The sequence below is a fragment of the Camelus bactrianus genome, chromosome 10, assembly GCF_048773025.1.
Source record: "Camelus bactrianus isolate YW-2024 breed Bactrian camel chromosome 10, ASM4877302v1, whole genome shotgun sequence".
Taxonomy (NCBI): Eukaryota; Metazoa; Chordata; class Mammalia; order Artiodactyla; family Camelidae; genus Camelus; species Camelus bactrianus.
In genome coordinates, this window is record NC_133548.1 from 6,579,856 (window position 1) to 6,596,951 (window position 17,096).

Sequence of the window (17,096 nt, forward strand, 5' to 3'; positions counted from 1 at the left end):
TAGACTGAGCCCAGCACAGGGGGTGTGAAATAGAATTTATTATGGCTCTGATTATGTACATGTGAGATACGCCTGGCCAGGTTGGCCGGGCTCGCATGGTTTGTACAATAAATACATCTGCGGGGCCTGCTCTCCGCGGCTGGGAGGCGCCCACACCAGCGGTTCAGTCCAGCTTCCGAGTTCCCAGTTTCATGGGGCCCTTGGCCGCCTTTTTCTCAGCGCGTTTAGCCTCCATCTCCCGCCGACGCTCCTCGCGCTTCTTTCTGGCTAGCTCAGTCTTGGCCTGTCCTGGCAGCAGGAAGGGGAGGAGGTCTGATAGTATCAGGACAACCTAGGTCTTAGCTTCCCAGCCCATGTCTGTCCCAGTGGAAGGTAGCCCATCAGCCCTCCCAGGGGAAGCACTTACGGCTCTCGGTCTCCAGGCCCTCCCAGTTGTCATCACCCCACGAATCCAGTTTTGGCTGAAAAAGGGAAGTGTGGACTGGAGTGGAGGCCTACTCCCAGTTGAGGTCCACCCCATGTCTGCACCCTCCCACTGGACAGGTGCCATGTACCTGGGCACCAGCCTCCCGACGCGCTGACAGGGCAGCAAAGGGATCGCCTTTGTCACTAGGCTCTGGTCCACCCCAGTTGTACTCGCTGGCCAGCCGTGTGCCTTCAGGGGGAGGCTCTGGGGGGCTTGGCTCCTGCCAGCCCTGCTCCCACGAGCCCTCAGCTTCCCAGCTGCTCCAGTCTGACTCTGGGGATTTGTGGCCAGGGTTGCTGGTCTGCAGAACAGAAGGAGATAGTACCAAGGAGTAGGGGGGGAGGTTGGGGGAAGGCCCTATCTCCCCACATACATACACCTTGTCCCACTCAGCTTACCTGCCCAGCCCAGCTGGCTTGGCCCCCAGTACTCCAGTCGTTCTGCTGGGCCAACACAGATTCAGCCTCCTGCTGCAGTGTGTGAAGGAGAGCATGACCATAGAGACCCCTATGCCCCACCCAAGAGGGCAAGGAAGCCCCCCAGCCCTTGCCCAGTCATGGGCTCCACCCTTCCATCTCATTTGCTCTTCCCTTTCATCTCATTTGCTCCTCAGACCCCGTTTCCCATCTATAAAATAAACACACTGAACCTGGCCTGTCATCACTCCTCTATGAGGCTGGGGAATGAGTCTAGAGTCCCACCCCCTGCCTGTGACCTCAGGGGCCAAAGACTGCTGTCAGCCAGATGGGGTAACTGCCCCCATTTCCTTCAGGACAGCCCTACCAATCCTGAGCCCACCCCCAGGAGGACTGGTCTGGTTGTAAGTCTCGGGGGTTACCTCTCCTTGTTGATCGCCAGGCAGGCACTAGAACAGGTGCAGGAGGGAGGGGAGCAGAGGAGGGGGGAAGGTCAGTGGGCTAATCCAACCACCTCTAGCCTAGCCTCTCATTTCTGGAGTTGAGTCAGGGCTCAGCTGTTGGCTCTGGCCCACAAAGGCCACTCCATGACACCTGCTTGCCAGGGATACTGTGCACATGAGGACAGGTCTGACACCAGCCAAGCCCACATGACCTTCTTGAATGGCAGCCTGTAACCTTTAAGCTGGGGTCCCCCTAGGAGGCCTCCTCAGTCCCAATCACCTCCAAGCTGCCCCAGTCTTCGTCATCCCATCTGTCAGTAGCACTGCTGTCCTCTTCTGTGTCCTTGTCCTCCTCTTGTATCTCCCAGTGGCCTGAAGTCGTGGGTGTGGCAGGGACAGGGGTGGGGGCTGGGGCAGGAAGTCCTGGGGAGGAGAGGCTCACTGAGTTCCCACACACAGGGCCCCAGAAAGGTCTCAGAACAGGGCAGAGGTTGCTGGGGGTGGGGGTATGGAGGGGAAGCTCTCAAGGAGACTATACCATACCCTGTCCCCTATGTCCCCATCACCATCCCCAGGAAGTTAACAGCTCCTGGGTGCCAGCACACCCAAGCCCTCTCAGTCACTGATACAGCCAGTCTGGGACACTCACCCTCAGGCATGGGCCTCTGGGGGACGTTGGTCTCTGCTGGAGCAGCCGTGGGGTGTGCACGTATCAGCTTAGAGGTGAGTGAGGAGACCCCTGTAACGGCCCAGCCTGCCCAGCTGGCTGCAGCTCCTCCCATTCCAGGGCTGGAGGCTGCATGGACATCCTTCTCTGGGCAGTGACAGGAGAGACAAGTACAGACACCTCAGGCTTCCATGGAGAGGGTGATAGGAGGGCAATAACTGAAACAGAGCAGCCTGTAGTGGGCTCTCCTCCAGGCCTGTGTTCTCCCAACTGTGAGATGGGGGGAGGGGCACTGGTGTCAAGTCTGTCCTCCAGGGTTCTTCCACCTCTCACGTACTCCAGTGAGGTAGGAGGGAGCCATGACAGGTGACGGTCAAGAATATGGCAAGAGGAAGAGGGAACACGAGTGTGGGCCACTCACCCACTTCAGCCAGCTGGGTGGGGTCCTCTGACACAGACTCCAGTTTGGACAGGAAGCTTCGAATGGCCTTGAAGGCCTGTGGGGTAGCAAGGGGCAGAGCTGGGGCCTCCAAGGTTCCTGTGAGCCTGCCAGGCCAGCTAGGGCTCAGGTATCCCCCAAAGCCCCAGCTCCAGGGCTCAGCCCCAGTGGTGCCTCACCTGGTCCCGCACAGATTTCTCAGGATCCACAGTGAGGCTGCAGAGCACAGGCAGGATCTTGTGGGCGCAATCACTCATCGAGTAGAGGTTGTGGGTGGCAGCGAAGCCCAAAACACCCGCAACCCGGGATGGTGCAAACGGGTCCTTAGTGGCCCGGCTAAAGGCGGAAGTGAGGACCCTGTGTCTGGTCTGGGGTAGGGTGGGGAGAGGACTCCTGAGTATAGGGTCAGTACTGGAGCCCAGAACTGCCAGGCCTGACTTCCCAGAACAGAGACCATCAAAGTCTAAAAAATGTGAGTTAAGCACTAACAATGGGGAGAGTTTACTTAAAACTCTGGACCTTGACTTCTCCCAGATCACTGGGCTCATGCTGCCTCAGAGAGACAGGGGCTGGAGTAGCAGCTGCCTTAGGGCTGGGGCCAGTGCCTCCTTTCCCACCTGCCCTGATGACCTGATTCATTCATTCCTGTTAAGTGTCTGGGTGCTGCAGCTGTCTGCATTTACAGATCCTGACTGAGGGGAAGGGATGCAAGGCCTTGGGGGCAAGCAGCCTGGGCTGTGTGACTTGGGGCAACTCACTCCACTCAGACACTGGGGATGGAGCACCCAGGGCCTAGCCTCTGGGAGGATAACAGCTCCCACACAAGGAGACCTGGCCCTGGAGGACTTGGCTGTGGTCCCATGATGGTGACAGAACTCCTGGCACTTGTGCAGGACACTCACGCTGGCACTGAGGTAGGAGCCAATTTTGCCCAGGCAGACGGTGGTGTTGCAGCGGATGGGGCCCTGTTCGTCCTTGGCCTGCAGCCGCGCGAAGTGCTTCATCAGCTCCACATTGAGGTTGGCCTCGTTTAGCTTCGGGGCCAGGAGCAGCATGGACTGCAGGGCAGGAGCCGGTGGAAAGTGTGGGCCGGAGCAGGCAAAGGGCACACATAAGAGCGGCCTCCCAGGAGGGTACGGAGGCCACCAGTGTACTGGGTGCTGAGGACACCCGCCAAGGCCCTCCCAAACCTACCTCCCAATCTGGCCCTGGCCTCTACGCAAAATGCTGAGGAAAGGGCACCCCATTTCTCTGTCTCCATTACAGTCTGCAGTCCTGTCTCCCAGCCCTCTCCTTCAGCTCCCTTGGTGCACTCTACTCAACCCTTCACAAAAACACCTCCACAGACCCTCTACCAGGTGGCTTGGGATGAGGTCACCAGTGACCTCCATGTTGCTAAATCCAATGGCCAGTTCTCCATCTTCACCAAACCTGACCCCTCGGCAGCTTTGACACCCCCAGATTCTCTCTCCTTGAAATGTTAGTATCTGTTCTTCAAGGACACACCCTCTCCTGGTTCTCCTCTGACCTCGCCGGCTGCCCCTTCTCAGTCTCCTTTTGCTGAGATCTTACTGTTCAGACCCCAGAGCTACTCCGCAAGCCTCTTCTTTTTTACACCTCAGCCTAGGCAAGCTCACCCATCTCATGGCTATAAAGGCCCTTGTTAGCTGACAGGGCCCAGATGGGTACCTCCAGCCCAGACTTCTTCCCTAAATTTCACACGCGCATAACCGCTGGCCGACTAGACACCTCCACCTGGCTAACAGACATGGCCAAGACTGGGCTCAATTTCCTCCCACAAAACTGTGCCTCCCAGTCTTCTCAGTAAACGGCAACTTAACCTTCCAGTCTCTCAGGCCAGAAACCTCGGAGCCATCCTTGATTCCAAATCCATCCATCGGCAAATACTGTCAGCTCCACCTTTAGAATGTGGCCTGTTCTCTCCACCTGCTGCTACCACATGGATCTGAGCCACTGTCATCGCTCACCTGGGCCACTGTAATAACCCCTAACAGTGTCCCAGCTTCCACCCTTGCTCTGAGAGTCAATTCTCCACACAGCAACACAGTGTGATCCTTTTAAAACAAGTCAGATCTGGTCAGTGCTCTGCTCAGTCCGCCAATGGCTCCTGTCTCACTCCCATTGAATGCATCAGGTCCTTGCCATGCCCTACGAGGCCCTGGCCCCCAACCCCACCACACCTCTCAGACTCCACTTTCCACAACCATGCCCCTTCAGCCACACTGAATCTCCTGCTGCTACTCCTACACTCCAGGTACACGCCAGCCTCAGCACTTTTGCACATGCTGTCCCTTCTGCAGGGAACACATTTCCTCCAGATCTCCATGTAGCTCAATCCTTCACCTCTTTTCACCATTTTTCCTTAAATGACCTCTTCAACAATGTCTTCCCTGTTTTTAAAAGTGCAAACCCTACTCTTCACACTCTCCATCACTTTCTAACGTAATGTATTTTTTTCTAATTCTATTTATTGTCTGCCAAGCCCACTTCCCATCTCCTTGAAAAGAAGCTCCATGAAGGCAGGACTGCATCAGAACACGGGATGCAGGGCGGGCCAGGCACAGGGAGGTGCTCAGCGAGTGTCTGTGGAACAGAGGACTGTTGGCCATGCCCACCCTGTTCCCCCTGCCTCGTTGCCTCGCTATACCCACAGCCTGGACTCAAGTGCAGTACAGTGCCTGCAGTACAGTGCCCCTCCCATAATCTGCTTGACCCACAGGCCAAAACCAGGGCCTCTATGTCCTCTGGTGAGCCCCCTCTAAGCCCTGGAAAAAGAGGTGGCCACTCTGGGCCTCGTCGCACTCACCTTGACTGTCTGCTCCCGGATGGCAGGGTTGGTGTCTAAGAAGCCATGTACGACATGGGGAAAGATCTGAGTGTTGACTGTTGGCTCATCAAGGTATTGGATGAACTGCTCCATCTGTGACCCGGGTTGGGGCATGAGAACACGGTCAGCCCTGCCACCCCTCACCACAGCCATGGAGCCACCCTTGGCATGGTTTCTCCACTGGCAGGCACTGGCTAGCCAGGTGAGTCTCCTGAGCCCCTCACCTCACATCTGGCCTCAGGCCCACCTGGAATGATGAGGAAAGGCCAAGAGGGTGCTGAGAAGAGCCAGGGACTGCTCAGCAGCCCAAAGGGTCACACCCTCTCATAGAACCTCCAGTGCCTCTTCTATAAAAAGGGGTAGAGCCACTGCTCAGAGAAGTGCTGCGAGGAGGGCTGGTGTGCTTGGCAGCTGGGGGAGGAATGGGATACCTGCGAGCTACCAGGTACTTCTTGACTCACACGTGAACCCCACCCTCGATCCCATCAATCCTGTCTGATGCTTCCAGCTGCCCTGGGGTTGGCGGGAGAGACTTTATCCCCACTCTAGATGGCTAAAGCGACCAAGCCAGGAGACTGGATGGTGTGTGGGGAAGCATTTGAGCCCTGCAGCCTGGGAAGACTGGGCATTCCCAAAGCTGCCAATGAGTGCTGTGATTATTTTGACTTCCTGAGAGCACAGCCTTAATGGTCCCTCACCCTGGCCGCACAGGGAGGGGTTTCTGGGTTCCCTGTGCAGCCAGGGCAGGGGCATGAGCTACCTGCCTGGGGCTGGAGGTGAAGCAGCAGCCTCCCCTGCAGCCAGGGTGGGGTCTGGGTGGGGTGGCAGGGGGCGGGGTCTGGCCACATTCCCTACCTGCTGTAGAAGGCGGATGCGCATGGCCCGGTCTGTTGATGAGAACATCTTGACAACAACGGGGATGATCTTCTGCTGATACTCCTCAGTGCTGAGGAACTTACCCACCTGAGAGAAGGAGGGGAGGAGGGGTTCAGTTACATCCAGGAGTGGGATGACTTCAGTGGGCTCAGTTAACTTTCTCAGGCTCCCTGCTACTTTCCCAGGGTGGGAATGGGTGGGGCAGGCATTTCCGCAGCAGCCCCTCTATCCATACTCATCTCAGTTAGCCCTGCCCTTAACCTTTCTGGGTCAACACCTCTCTTAGGAGGCTCACTAAAGCTCAGTACTCCTCCTTATAATCAGGCACCTAGACGCCACATGCGCACAGAACTCTGCCTATAATTTCTAGGGGTTCCCAGCTACATAGGATTTACTTGCTGTCTTCCCCACTTCCCCCATGCCAAGTTCCTTTGGGGAACGGGTTTTCCCAGGGTGGGCCGAGCCGGGTATGGCAGGTGCCCAGGTAATGGCAGGCTGGGTCTGAGAAAAGGGAAGAGGATCCAGCCCCTAAAGCCAAGAGAGCTGAGTGCCACTCAGGAGGCAGAAAGGAAAGTGGGTCACTCCTGGGCCCTGGGGGCCAGAGTGCCCAAGTCAGACCAGGAAGGCTGTATTGAGGAAATACAGGAAGGGCTGTAGGCTGTGAAGCAAGAATTTTGGAGGCACAGGGTTCCCCTTCCCAAGGTCAAGAATTCCCCACTGCTTCCCTGAAAGTGGGTCAGGTGGCCCTGGCTTGCTGAAGGGCTGGATGTCAAAGCTCTTCCTCACGTGGGCTTGGGTCTGCCTAACAAGGCTGCCCTTCCCAGGATGCCCCGGAGGGCTGGCCCCACCCATGGCCTTCTCTTCTGCCCTTCAGACCTACCCAGCCAGTCTCTGGGCCCTACAGTTTCTGTGGCTCCAGGACCCACTTACCTTGAAGAGGGGCGTGAGGACAACAGCCCCCGCGTTGCCAAACTCGAAGGCAGTCAGTAGCTGGGGCAGCACCTTGTGCCGGCAGAAATCCTCAGGGAATGAGTCTAGGCTCTTGCTCAGCTCTTGGAAGAACTTTTGCTTCTCAGCTGGCTCTTTGATCTGGGGGAGAGAGCACAGGATGCAGGGAGGAAATCAGCCTGGTCACGGTCCCTACAGCCACAGGCAAGGACAGGGGCTCACCTCCAGCCCAAAGGAAAACTGAAGTTTGTGGGCTCTGGAGTCATACTGGCTGGGTTCAAATCCCAACTCTCCCATTTACTAGCCATGTGACCTTCAGCAAGTTCCTCCACCTGTAAAATGAGGACTAACTATACTGCCTCATAGAACCATTCTGGGGATTCAACCAGAAAATGCACACGAAAGCTGCCTGGCACAGTGCCTGGCACACTGCAGGTGCTCATTTCGTTAGTGACTGTACTTCCCATCACTGCCACCTGAACTGTTGCTATGACAGCAGCCACTAGGGGGATCAAACCCTTTATCAGCGGGGCCTCTACTCCTCTGGAAAACATGCATGTGAGTGCCATTAACCCCATCACACAGATGAGGAAACAGGCTTAGAGGGGTGAAGGGCTTACTCTGTCACCCTGACCCTGGCTGGGTTGTGCACACTTGTGACTCCACGCTGGGTGGGGTTCCTGGCAGGCTATGGGAAGGCAGGAATGAAGTACAATTCACCCCTAGACCTCATCCTTGCACTGTGTCCAAATGGCCAGGCTGTTGGCTCAGTGGTCTCCTTCAGTCCTCCTAACCTCCCTGAGGCTATAATACCCACAACTGCCCATTTCCTGAGTACAGACTTGTGTCAGGCAGGATTACACAGGCAAAATAATCCTCCCTACAACTGTATGAGGTAAGTGCCAGCAAAATCCATTTAATCCAACAAGGAAGCTGAAGCACAGAGAGGGCAAGGAACTTGTCCAAAGTCACACAGCTAAGCAGCAGTCAAGGAAGGGTGTGACACAGTGGTGTGGCACCTCAGCTGTGCTGCACCCTGTGAAGAAGTACTGTCATTTCCCCATTTACAGATGAGGAAGCTGAGGCTCAAGGTTACCAGCCAAGAGTGGCCAGGCAGGATTATAACCCCGTCCTGTATGCTTCCAAAGTTCCTGGTGCACTCCGTTTGCCCTCAGAGTCGTAGCTGCTGCCTGGCCAGAAGCGGTGACCTCTAACTGGGGTTGTGGAGGACCTGGCTGGCCCTCCAGCAGCTCAGTCTAGCATGGGAGGCAGGCCTGGTGCTCTGATGACAGGGTTCAGGGGGAAAAAGGCCCAGAGAGAGGCCAAATCATGTCCAAGGTCACACACTGAGACAGTCACAGTGAGGCTCTCTCCATCGCTCCGCTAGATCCAATGATGGGAAGAGGGGCCTCTGGGCACTGCCCTCCCATATTCTCCTCAGGACTGGCCAGAAACAGCCTATTGCCTATGGGGCACATTTTAAGGAGAAGGGAAGCCAGGCAGAGCCAGCCATGTGAGAACTCCATGTAACAGAGTTCATGCTGCCCCTACACTGCCCAGGAGGCAGCAGGGCTCAGTGTTTCCAGCACTTTCTCCTTCAAGATGCAGCTCAGGCTCCCCATCCTCTGAAGGACCCCCCAGCCCCTATCTGAGTCAAGACTCCACAAACCATTGAGGTCTCTGGAAGTGTCTGTCACACTCCCCCATTCCAGATTCTCAGTCACCTGTGTGCCCCACACAAAGCTAGGTCAGAGCAGGTGTCCAGGGCACAGCCCCCCACCTTCACTCCCTGCAAAAACCCTATGGGTCAGCAGATACTATAGTTATCCCATTAAGCAGATATGGAAACGGAGGTTCAAAGAGATCAAGCCGAGGGCTCCCTCCTCACCATCCACCATCTTTCCATACGCTGTTCCCTCTGCCTGGAATCTTCTTCCCCACTTACAATCCCCATGACTCCCACCTTCGCACCCTTCAGGTCTCAGCTCAAACATCACCCTTGAGACAGCCCTTCTCTAAGTTCTCTAGTCTCTATATTTTCCTTCCTGGCACTTATCCCCATCTCAGGGAGCACACATTTCCTCATTTATGTGTTTTCTGGCCCTTTTGCCCCAACGAGAGTCCCTGAGGGGAACTGGTGCATTTCCCCCTGCTGGATCCTTGAGGGCAGGGATCTGGGTCTGACTCTCCCTTCTCACCTCGCTACCCACACCACAGCCCAATCTCAGGGACGCGGCCAGAATGCATGTGTGCAGTTGACAGAGTGCCAGGAGCAGTCACTGAGCACCTACTACGTGCCAGACACTATACTATGCACTTCAAACTCACTGAATCCTCACTGTGCTCCTTTGAAGTAGGTACTATTATTAGGACTGAGCTTCAGCCAAGGGAAGTCACACATAAATAACAGTTGGAGCCTGGGTCTGAACCCAGAGAACCTAGCTCCACACGCTTGTCTCCAAGGGTCTAATTATCAGGGAACCTACAAAGTAGGGAGGGGGGAAGGGGTGAGGAATGTAGGGTCAAAGCCCAGGGTGGGGCAGGGGGGTCACCTGAATCTCTTCCAGGAAGAGGTTGGTCTCCACGAAGCGGTTGTTCATGAAACCACCAGGCGCCCGGCAGTTCTGCAGGAAGCGGGCTGGGTTGGGACGCAGCTTGGGGTTGGCTCCAACCAGCTCGCAGTAATGGGGCACCAGTGATTTGGGGATCTGTGGGAGAAGCATAGGGTCAGGGCAACGCTGGCTGGCTGGAGGAGTAGGGGCTAGAGATGGGCTGGACACTTACCTTCCCAGGGTTTCGCAGGGCAGCAGCCCGAGGTAGGGGTCCATTGAAGACTTCCCAGATGAGGCAGCCCAAGCGCCACATGTCAGCTGACCTGAGGCAGTGACCAGAGCTGCTCAAGGCCCTGCCACCTGCCAGCATAGGCCTCTAACCTACCCTGGGCACCAAACATTCACTGCACGGCAAACCCTGGGCTGTGTCCCTCAGCTGATCCTCCCACCAGCCCCAAGAAGCGTGTTTCATCAGCTCCATTTGACAGATAAGGAAACTGAGGCTCAGGGAAGCAAGGACATCCACCCCCAGGTCACACAACTTTCCAATTCAGAACCACTTAACCCCAGAGTCCTGCCCCTACCTCCCTGAGGATCCTGGGAGCAAGAAGTGGGCACCACCCTGAGGACCCTGGTTCCCTCCCCAGCTGGGCAGCAGAAGACAGGGGAGTGCAAGCTAATCTAGGGGTCCTGGAACTGCAGGGGCTTCCAGAATAGGGCAGGTTGGGGCATCTTGTCACCCACCACTTCTCTCTGACCGCTCTGCCACTGCCATCAGCCAACTCCGGGGGATCGTACTGCTCAAGCTCAGGGACCCCCTTGCGGGGAGGTCCCCCACCATTGCCCTGGGCTGAATACATGTAGTCCAGGCCCCCAAGCTTCCACTCGCCAGCACGGTCCACGAACACAGCAGCCATGCAGACATTGTTGTGGATGAGGCTGCAGTCGTTGACCAGGAAGCTGAGGGCTTTCTGGGGGCAGAAGGAGCCATCACAACCCAGTACCTGCAGCCCCCCACCTCTGCTCTCATCACCACTGCCCCCCACCTCACCACAATTTGGTGCAGCCCCCAGGAGAGCTCCAGCTCCTTCAGGCCACCAGCCTCCGCTCTCGCTTTGAGGTATATTCCCAGCGGGGTCACAGCCTCTGTCACTACATGGAGGCATTTGTCTGTCTGAAGAAAGGGACACGGGGTATCAGGGTAGGATGGAGAGAGAGGAATGGGAGATGAGAGACATGATGGGGAGAGAAGTGGAGAAGGGGAAATCAAATCTGGGGGTACTGAGGCAGAAGGGCTGGAAACAGGGACAGGAAGACAGAAGACAGGCGTGGGAGGCAGGGAGAAAGTGAGGGGCAGAGATGGGGCTGACTGAGCAGCAGGTAGGTACCTCCAGCCCATCGATGTAGGCCAGAATGTTGGGGTGCCGGAGAGTTTTGAGGCGCTTGAAGGCAGCTTTGGCCACCTGGGTCTGCTCTTCCGCGCCAGGCTTCACGTCATATACGAAGATGGACACCGGGCTGCCTGTGGCCTGAGGAGGGCAGAGGCCTCAGGGATGTGGGCTGGGCCCCAGGCTGACCACTCCACCTCCAAGATGGTCCCCAGAGCTGTTAAGTGCAGAAAGGAAGGGCCGCGCCGGCCAGGGCTCTCCCCAGGTCAGCTCTTGGGGACTGAGTGGGACCACGTAACCCCGGTCGGAAAGGCCTGTCGGTCCCTCGGTCCTTCCGCCCGCCACGTCGGCACTGCCCGTCCCCCTCCCGTGGTCCGTTGCTCTAAAGGCTCCGCAGCCACGTCAGGCCGGGCGCGACGCGGCTGGGCCCGCGGCGCTAACTAGGCGAGACCGAGGTCGGCCGCGGCCTGCAGAGCGGGGCCGCGCTCACCTTCTTGCGGCCGCGGTGCAGGACCCAGGGCCCGGGCGGGCCGCCCTCGGGAGGTTCCGGGCTGAGCTCGAACGGGAAATCTCGGACCGGGTCCCGGGCAAAGAACCACATTGTCCCCGCCGCCGCCGCGGGTTCGGGCGCCTCAGCTCCGGGTCCTCCGGCCGCCCGAGCCGGGGCGGGGCCGGGCCGTGCTGGGGGCGGGGCCTGGGTTGGTGGGCGGAGCAGGGAGCAAGGGGCCGAGGGCGGCGGGCGGCGCGGAGAGCCACACTCGGCTGCTGGGCCTAGCGCGCGCCGGCTGAGCGCAGCCAGTTCCCAGCTGTGCCGCCTTGGCAGGCCACCCAAAATCTCCAAGCCTCTGGGTCTTTATATCTAAAATGTGGGTGGTAATAGAGTCCACCTCCGAGCGTTATGTAAGGATGAGAGCTTGAGAAGGGACAGAGATAGGGAAACCAGGGCAAGGAGGAGGAGAGATGGGGGGACAGATGGAAGAGAAAGTCTACAGACAGACAGACATAAAGGGGTGCAGTGTTCAGTGAGGAGTAAGGAAGAGACTTAGGGAGGGCGATTATCCCCAAGCCAGACTCTCTCACTAGCCAGTGGGCACCTCCATGATCCAGTGAGGCATTTTGTTGGTGGAAGGACAGAGTGACCAGGGGTTAGGCACAAGGAAGCAGAGCCCCCTAGAAGGAGCATGGGTAGGAGGCAGAGAGTGCAGCAAAGGTCCTGGGGAGGTCTAGGAACCCTGGGACGGGGGAGGGGACCTGAGGAGGGAAAAGGCAGTGACCCTAGGAAGGTTATGGACCCTAGGAAAGAAGTCCAAAAGAAGCCAGGGGAACACAAGGAGCCCCTGCTCTCCTGGGCCCAGCTGATTTGGCTCTCTGACCTACAGGGCCAGCATCTCCGCCAGGCCCCCCAGTGCCTGCGCAGATAGGGGCAGTCAGTGGCATAGTGGTGTGAGCAGCTCAAATGTCATTCACACTCGTGGAGACCCAGCCCCTTAGCTGGACAGAGCCCAGTGTCCAGAGCTTTGCCAGAGGGGCTGGGCTGGCAAAGGTTCCTCTGCAGGTAAGCTGTCAGGAGATCCAGGGTTGGGGACAGTCTATCAGCCACACCTGATGGAGCACAGATGAGATTCTGGGACTGATTATGAAATGTCTGATTGGGATGCCTTTGGGAGCAGATTCAAGGGCAGGGATGCCAAAGTCAGCAGAGCTGGGTTTGAATCCTGGCTCAATCCCCCTCTGGCTCAGCCCCCTTCACTGGCTGTGGGAGATCACCTTACTTGGGACCCTCAGTTTTCCTATCTATAAATTGGGGTGAATGACGCCTTGTGCCTCACGTGACTCAGGACAGCTGCTCGGCAGTGATTTGTTCTCCCTTTTCTTGTGCAAGTACCTGTACAGGACATTCAGAGGGAGGCTCAAAGAGAGTGTTGTCTGCTCGAGGCAGAACAAAAATAATAACTAGAGGTCCTCCTGTGTGGCTTCTGTAGGAAGATGACGACAACATTGTGAATATGGAACTGGCAATGTTGCCAAGCGGGGAGCATCTTTTCACTGGAAGGGAGCAAGCAAAGGTGTTGAATGCCAGATTACAGAGTCTGGAACTTTACCCCACTGAAGGGTGAGCCACAGCCTGAGCTGTGTGTGAGTGTGGAATGATGGAGAGGGGCAGGCTGAGGTGGGGTGATGCTTTGGGGTGAAGGTCACGGTTGGCAGGGAGGGTCTAAGAACACAGGGTTCATGTGGTGGTGTTTAGGTAGTGGCACATTCTGTTAGCACCTACTAAATGTTAGGCTTGTGCAGTGAATGGGGCCTTGCCTGGAGAGGAAACGTGCAGGAAGGGCAGGGCCACAGGGCTGGGGAGAGACCTGGGAGTCCCAGTGCACAGAAGAACAGCGAGGAGGTAGAACAGACTGGGCAGAGGACACCAGAAAACACAGTTACGAAGAAAAGGGATCTGCCTCCCAGATTCTCTAACCAATCCTGCTTCTCCAGGGGAACTCAGTGCAGAGAGGCTAGCATCCTAGGAAAGGAACAGCATCCTTTTCCCAAGTTCTCACCTTGCTCCTGTCCTGTCCTCACGTTGTGGGCCTCCATTTCATCAACTACAAAATGGAGATAATACCAGTTCCTCATCACTGCCCTATGAGGGGGCCAAGTTTGTTCCCATCTTACAGATAAGGAAACCGAGGCTCTGAAGGCTCACACAGTAAGAAGTGGCAGGGCCTGAGCACTGTGCTGCTGGCTGCTTCCCTCACCAGCCAGGACGAGTGCAAGCAGCCCTGTTAGCCCCGCCATGACCCTGGGGCAGGCAGCACATCAGGAGGTCCGCCGGTGCATCAGGAGGACAGTTGTTCCTGAGGAGATACAATAGGATTTCAAGCAGGAGAACCTGGAGGCAGATGTCTCAGTTTGAACCCCATTTCTGAGGGATCTTGGGCGAGTCACTTCACCCCTTTTCCTCATCTGTAAAACAAATACTATGAAAGTAACTATATAAGTGTTTGCCATCATGGTTAGTGGAAGTATTTGGCCCCATATAAATAGCACACTGGGAAGGGAAATGGAAAGCCTTAAAAAAGAAGTTGTGAACGACACTTGTGGCATGGATGCAAAATAAAGAGGAGGTGATTGGAAAGGCTCGATGATGGAAGTGATTTACTAACCAGAGATCTTCAAAAGATGACACGGGAGATGGAAACAATCCACCGAGGTGGAAAGCAAACCCCTCAGACCTAGTGCCTCTGACAAGGGAGAGGGTTCATGTCTCAGTGACACCGTCTTTGTGCTTCAGTTTTCTCACCTGTAAAGTGAGTGGAATAATAGAATCTATTTCATAGTTGTGGTTGGCTGAATATCATCTGCTCAAAGATACCCACATCCTTATCCCTAGAACCTGTGAATATATTCCCTTACACAGTTAAAGGAACTTTACTCTTGTGATAAGTTAAGAATTTTGAGATGGGGAGATTATCCTGGATTATCCGGGAGGGGCTGATATAGTTACAAAGGTCTTTATAAGAGGGAGGCAGGAGGATCACAGTAAACTGCAGGAGATGTGACAATGGGAGCAAAAGGTAGAGTAATGTGAAGAAGAGGTCATGAGCCAAGGAATGCAGGAGGCTTCTAGAAGCTGAAAAAGATGAGGAAACAGATTCTCCCCTGGAGCCTTCAGAAGGACACAGCCCTGCTGACACCTTCATTTTAGACTTTTGACATCCAGAACTGTAAGATAATACGTGTGTGTGGTTTTAAGCCACTAAGCTTGTGGTAATTTGTTACAGCAGCCAAAGGAAGCTAATATGATAGGCATGTTGTGAGGACTGGTGAGTTGATATATGTAACTGCTTCAGTGCATATCACACAGCAGGTGCTCAATAAATGACAGCTCTCCTCAAAACAAAAACAAAAACAAAAACAAGCAACCTAATCAAAAAATGGGCAGAAGACCTAAATAGACATCTCTCCAAAGAAGACAGACAGATGTCCAACAAGAACATGAAAAGATGCTCAACATCACTAATTGTTAGAGAAATGTAAATCAAAACTGCAGTCAGGTATCACCTCACACCAGTCAGAATGGTCATCACTAAAAAGTCTACAAACAATAAATGCTGGAGAGGGTGTGGAGAAAAAGGAACCCTCCTACACTGTTGGTGGGAATGTAAATTGGTGCAGCCACTATGGAGGACAGTATGGAGGTTCCTTAAAAAACTAAAAATAGACTTACCGTATGATCCAGCAATCCCACTCCTGGGCATATACCCAGAGAAAAATAATAGTTCAGAAAGACACATGCACCCCAATGTTCATAGCACCACTATTTACAATAGCCAAGACATGGAAACAACCCAAATGTCCTTCAACTGATGACTGGATAAAGAAGATGTGGTCTATATGCACAATGGAATACTACTCAGCCATAAAAAAGAATAAAATCATGCCATTTGCAGCAACATGGATGGAACGGGAGATTGTCATTCTAAGTGAAGTAAGCCAGAAAGAGGAAGAAAAATGCCATATGATATCACTCATATGTGGAAACTTAAAAAAAAAAAGACACAAATGAACTTATCTATAAAACAGAAACAGACTCACAGACGTAGAGAACCAACTTATGGTTACCGGGGGGGAAAGGTGATGGGAAGGGATAAATTGGGAATTCAAAATCTGCACCTCTTGGAGGGTGATGAAAATGCTAGCTATCTTGATTGTGGCAGTTGTTTCATTGGTGTATACATCTGTCAAAATTCATCAAATTGTACATTTGAAATGTGTGTAGTCTTACAGGAACCATACCACAATAAAGATGTTTAAAAAATAAAGACAGTTCTGTATCATAGGAGAGCTAAGCACCCTCCCTGCAGGAGCTCATCTTCATAGCAATATGGGAGATCTGTGTCAGTCCGAGAGAAACCAGAGTGACTTCAACAGAGAGAGTCTAATATAAAGAATTATTAACTATAACAGAGGGTTGGAGTAACAAACAATTGATTAGTAAGAAGTAAAGGAACTCTAAAGCATACTGGAATAGCAACTGTAAGGAGCAGCCCCCAGCCCTAGGGCTGAGCTGGAGCAGGCCTGCTGCCACAGGTCTGAGATGCAGACCTGACTGGAGAGGGCGCGGCTGGGGCTTATTAGATAGCAGAGAAGTTGCTGAAGTGTAGCAAGCCCCACAGAACTTGCTGGAAAGCCACCCCCTAGAGTGCTGGGGAAAGCCATTCATGGGGAAGCGTCTCGCTAAGGCGTTCCTCTCCCCCCACGGTGGAGGTGAGGGCTGCTGCCCACCTGCACTGCAGGAACCTGAGGCTGGAAGCACTGCCTCCAGGGTGCTGAGCTGGAGAAGCCGATCCCTGATGCGGAAGCCAGCGAAAAGGAGCGCATCCACACCCGGAAGCAAAACCTCATCCTCAAGAAATGTCTGTCAGCGCCCTCTACTGGCAAGGCCTGACATTGTGTCATCTGGCAAAGGAAAGACATTTAAAGCGCCTAGATCCGTATTCACAGAGGAGGCAAACGTGATGAATTTGGAGCTGAGGGTCAATAAATTAATAACTGGCCTGGAAACAATAGTTTCACTTTTACAAGTGAGGACTCAGAAAGTGGAGGCAGCACAACTAGTGCTAGGATTTTCTTTGCTCTAAAAAGCGTTTAGAAACAAGTTGCAAAATTATCCATCTTACATCATTGTGGTAATAACTCCACTAACTATAAATATCCACAGAAATACTCTCCAGCATGAAGGAATAGGTACGGAATGCCAGTGGTTTCCTCCAGGACAGGGGGATTACAGGGAGTCCTCCTTGTCATATTAGTAGGTTGAACAGTATGAAATTTCTGTGTTTATAGGTGAAAAATAATGAAATATTGGCAAATTCATACAGTTCAACATAATATTTATTTCTGTGACATAATGTCTGAAGTTTTCATTCACAATAAGTGTGAATTCCTTTTGTAAGCAGGAAACTCTATATATAGGTGTATGTATAAACTTACACATGTGCATATAACTTCATTATATTTTTATTACAATAATACATATAATATAAATGTATTATGTA

At 54.2% G+C, this 17,096-nt stretch overlaps 1 protein-coding gene across 4 annotated transcripts; it reads right to left on the minus strand.

The window, feature by feature from the left end:
• Window positions 1-23: 23 nt before the first annotated feature.
• On the minus strand, window positions 24-16,412 carry SCYL1 (SCY1 like pseudokinase 1). 4 transcript variants are annotated; one of them, XM_074371751.1, is made up of 21 exons: window positions 16,324-16,412; window positions 14,202-14,338; window positions 11,534-13,892; window positions 11,044-11,184; window positions 10,707-10,829; window positions 10,400-10,626; window positions 9,888-9,978; window positions 9,656-9,811; window positions 7,086-7,244; window positions 6,135-6,242; window positions 5,259-5,372; window positions 3,334-3,489; window positions 2,611-2,799; window positions 2,414-2,489; window positions 1,975-2,139; window positions 1,606-1,748; window positions 1,305-1,331; window positions 865-936; window positions 555-767; window positions 407-461; window positions 24-288 (listed from the first exon to the last, which is right to left on the minus strand). In XM_074371751.1, exons 3-21 carry the CDS (start codon window positions 11,642-11,644, stop codon window positions 164-166), a joined length of 2,451 nt encoding a protein of 816 aa, XP_074227852.1. In that variant the 5' UTR covers window positions 11,645-13,892; window positions 14,202-14,338; window positions 16,324-16,412; the 3' UTR covers window positions 24-163. The 4 variants fall into 4 exon arrangements, with proteins under 4 accessions (XP_074227852.1, XP_074227853.1, XP_074227851.1 ...); XM_074371752.1 differs by lacking the exons at window positions 2,611-2,799; window positions 14,202-14,338; window positions 16,324-16,412 and having other exon boundaries at window positions 11,534-11,724; XM_074371750.1 differs by lacking the exons at window positions 1,305-1,331; window positions 14,202-14,338; window positions 16,324-16,412 and having other exon boundaries at window positions 865-933; window positions 11,534-11,724.
• Between the last annotated feature and the right edge of the window lie 684 nt (window positions 16,413-17,096).

Bases quoted from the DNA above. Each gene is read 5' to 3' on its own strand.
- SCYL1 (XM_074371751.1), bottom strand. From the start codon at position 11,644: ATGTGGTTCTTTGCCCGGGACCCGGTCCGAGATTTCCCGTTCGAGCTC. The intron at 6,243-7,085 runs GTAAGTGGGTCC...TCCTTCTCTCAG, and splicing joins TCCTCACGCCCCTCTTCAAG to GTGGGTAAGTTCCTCAGCAC. The intron at 2,490-2,610 runs GTGAGGCACCAC...GCTACCCCACAG, and splicing joins AGAAATCTGTGCGGGACCAG to GCCTTCAAGGCCATTCGAAG.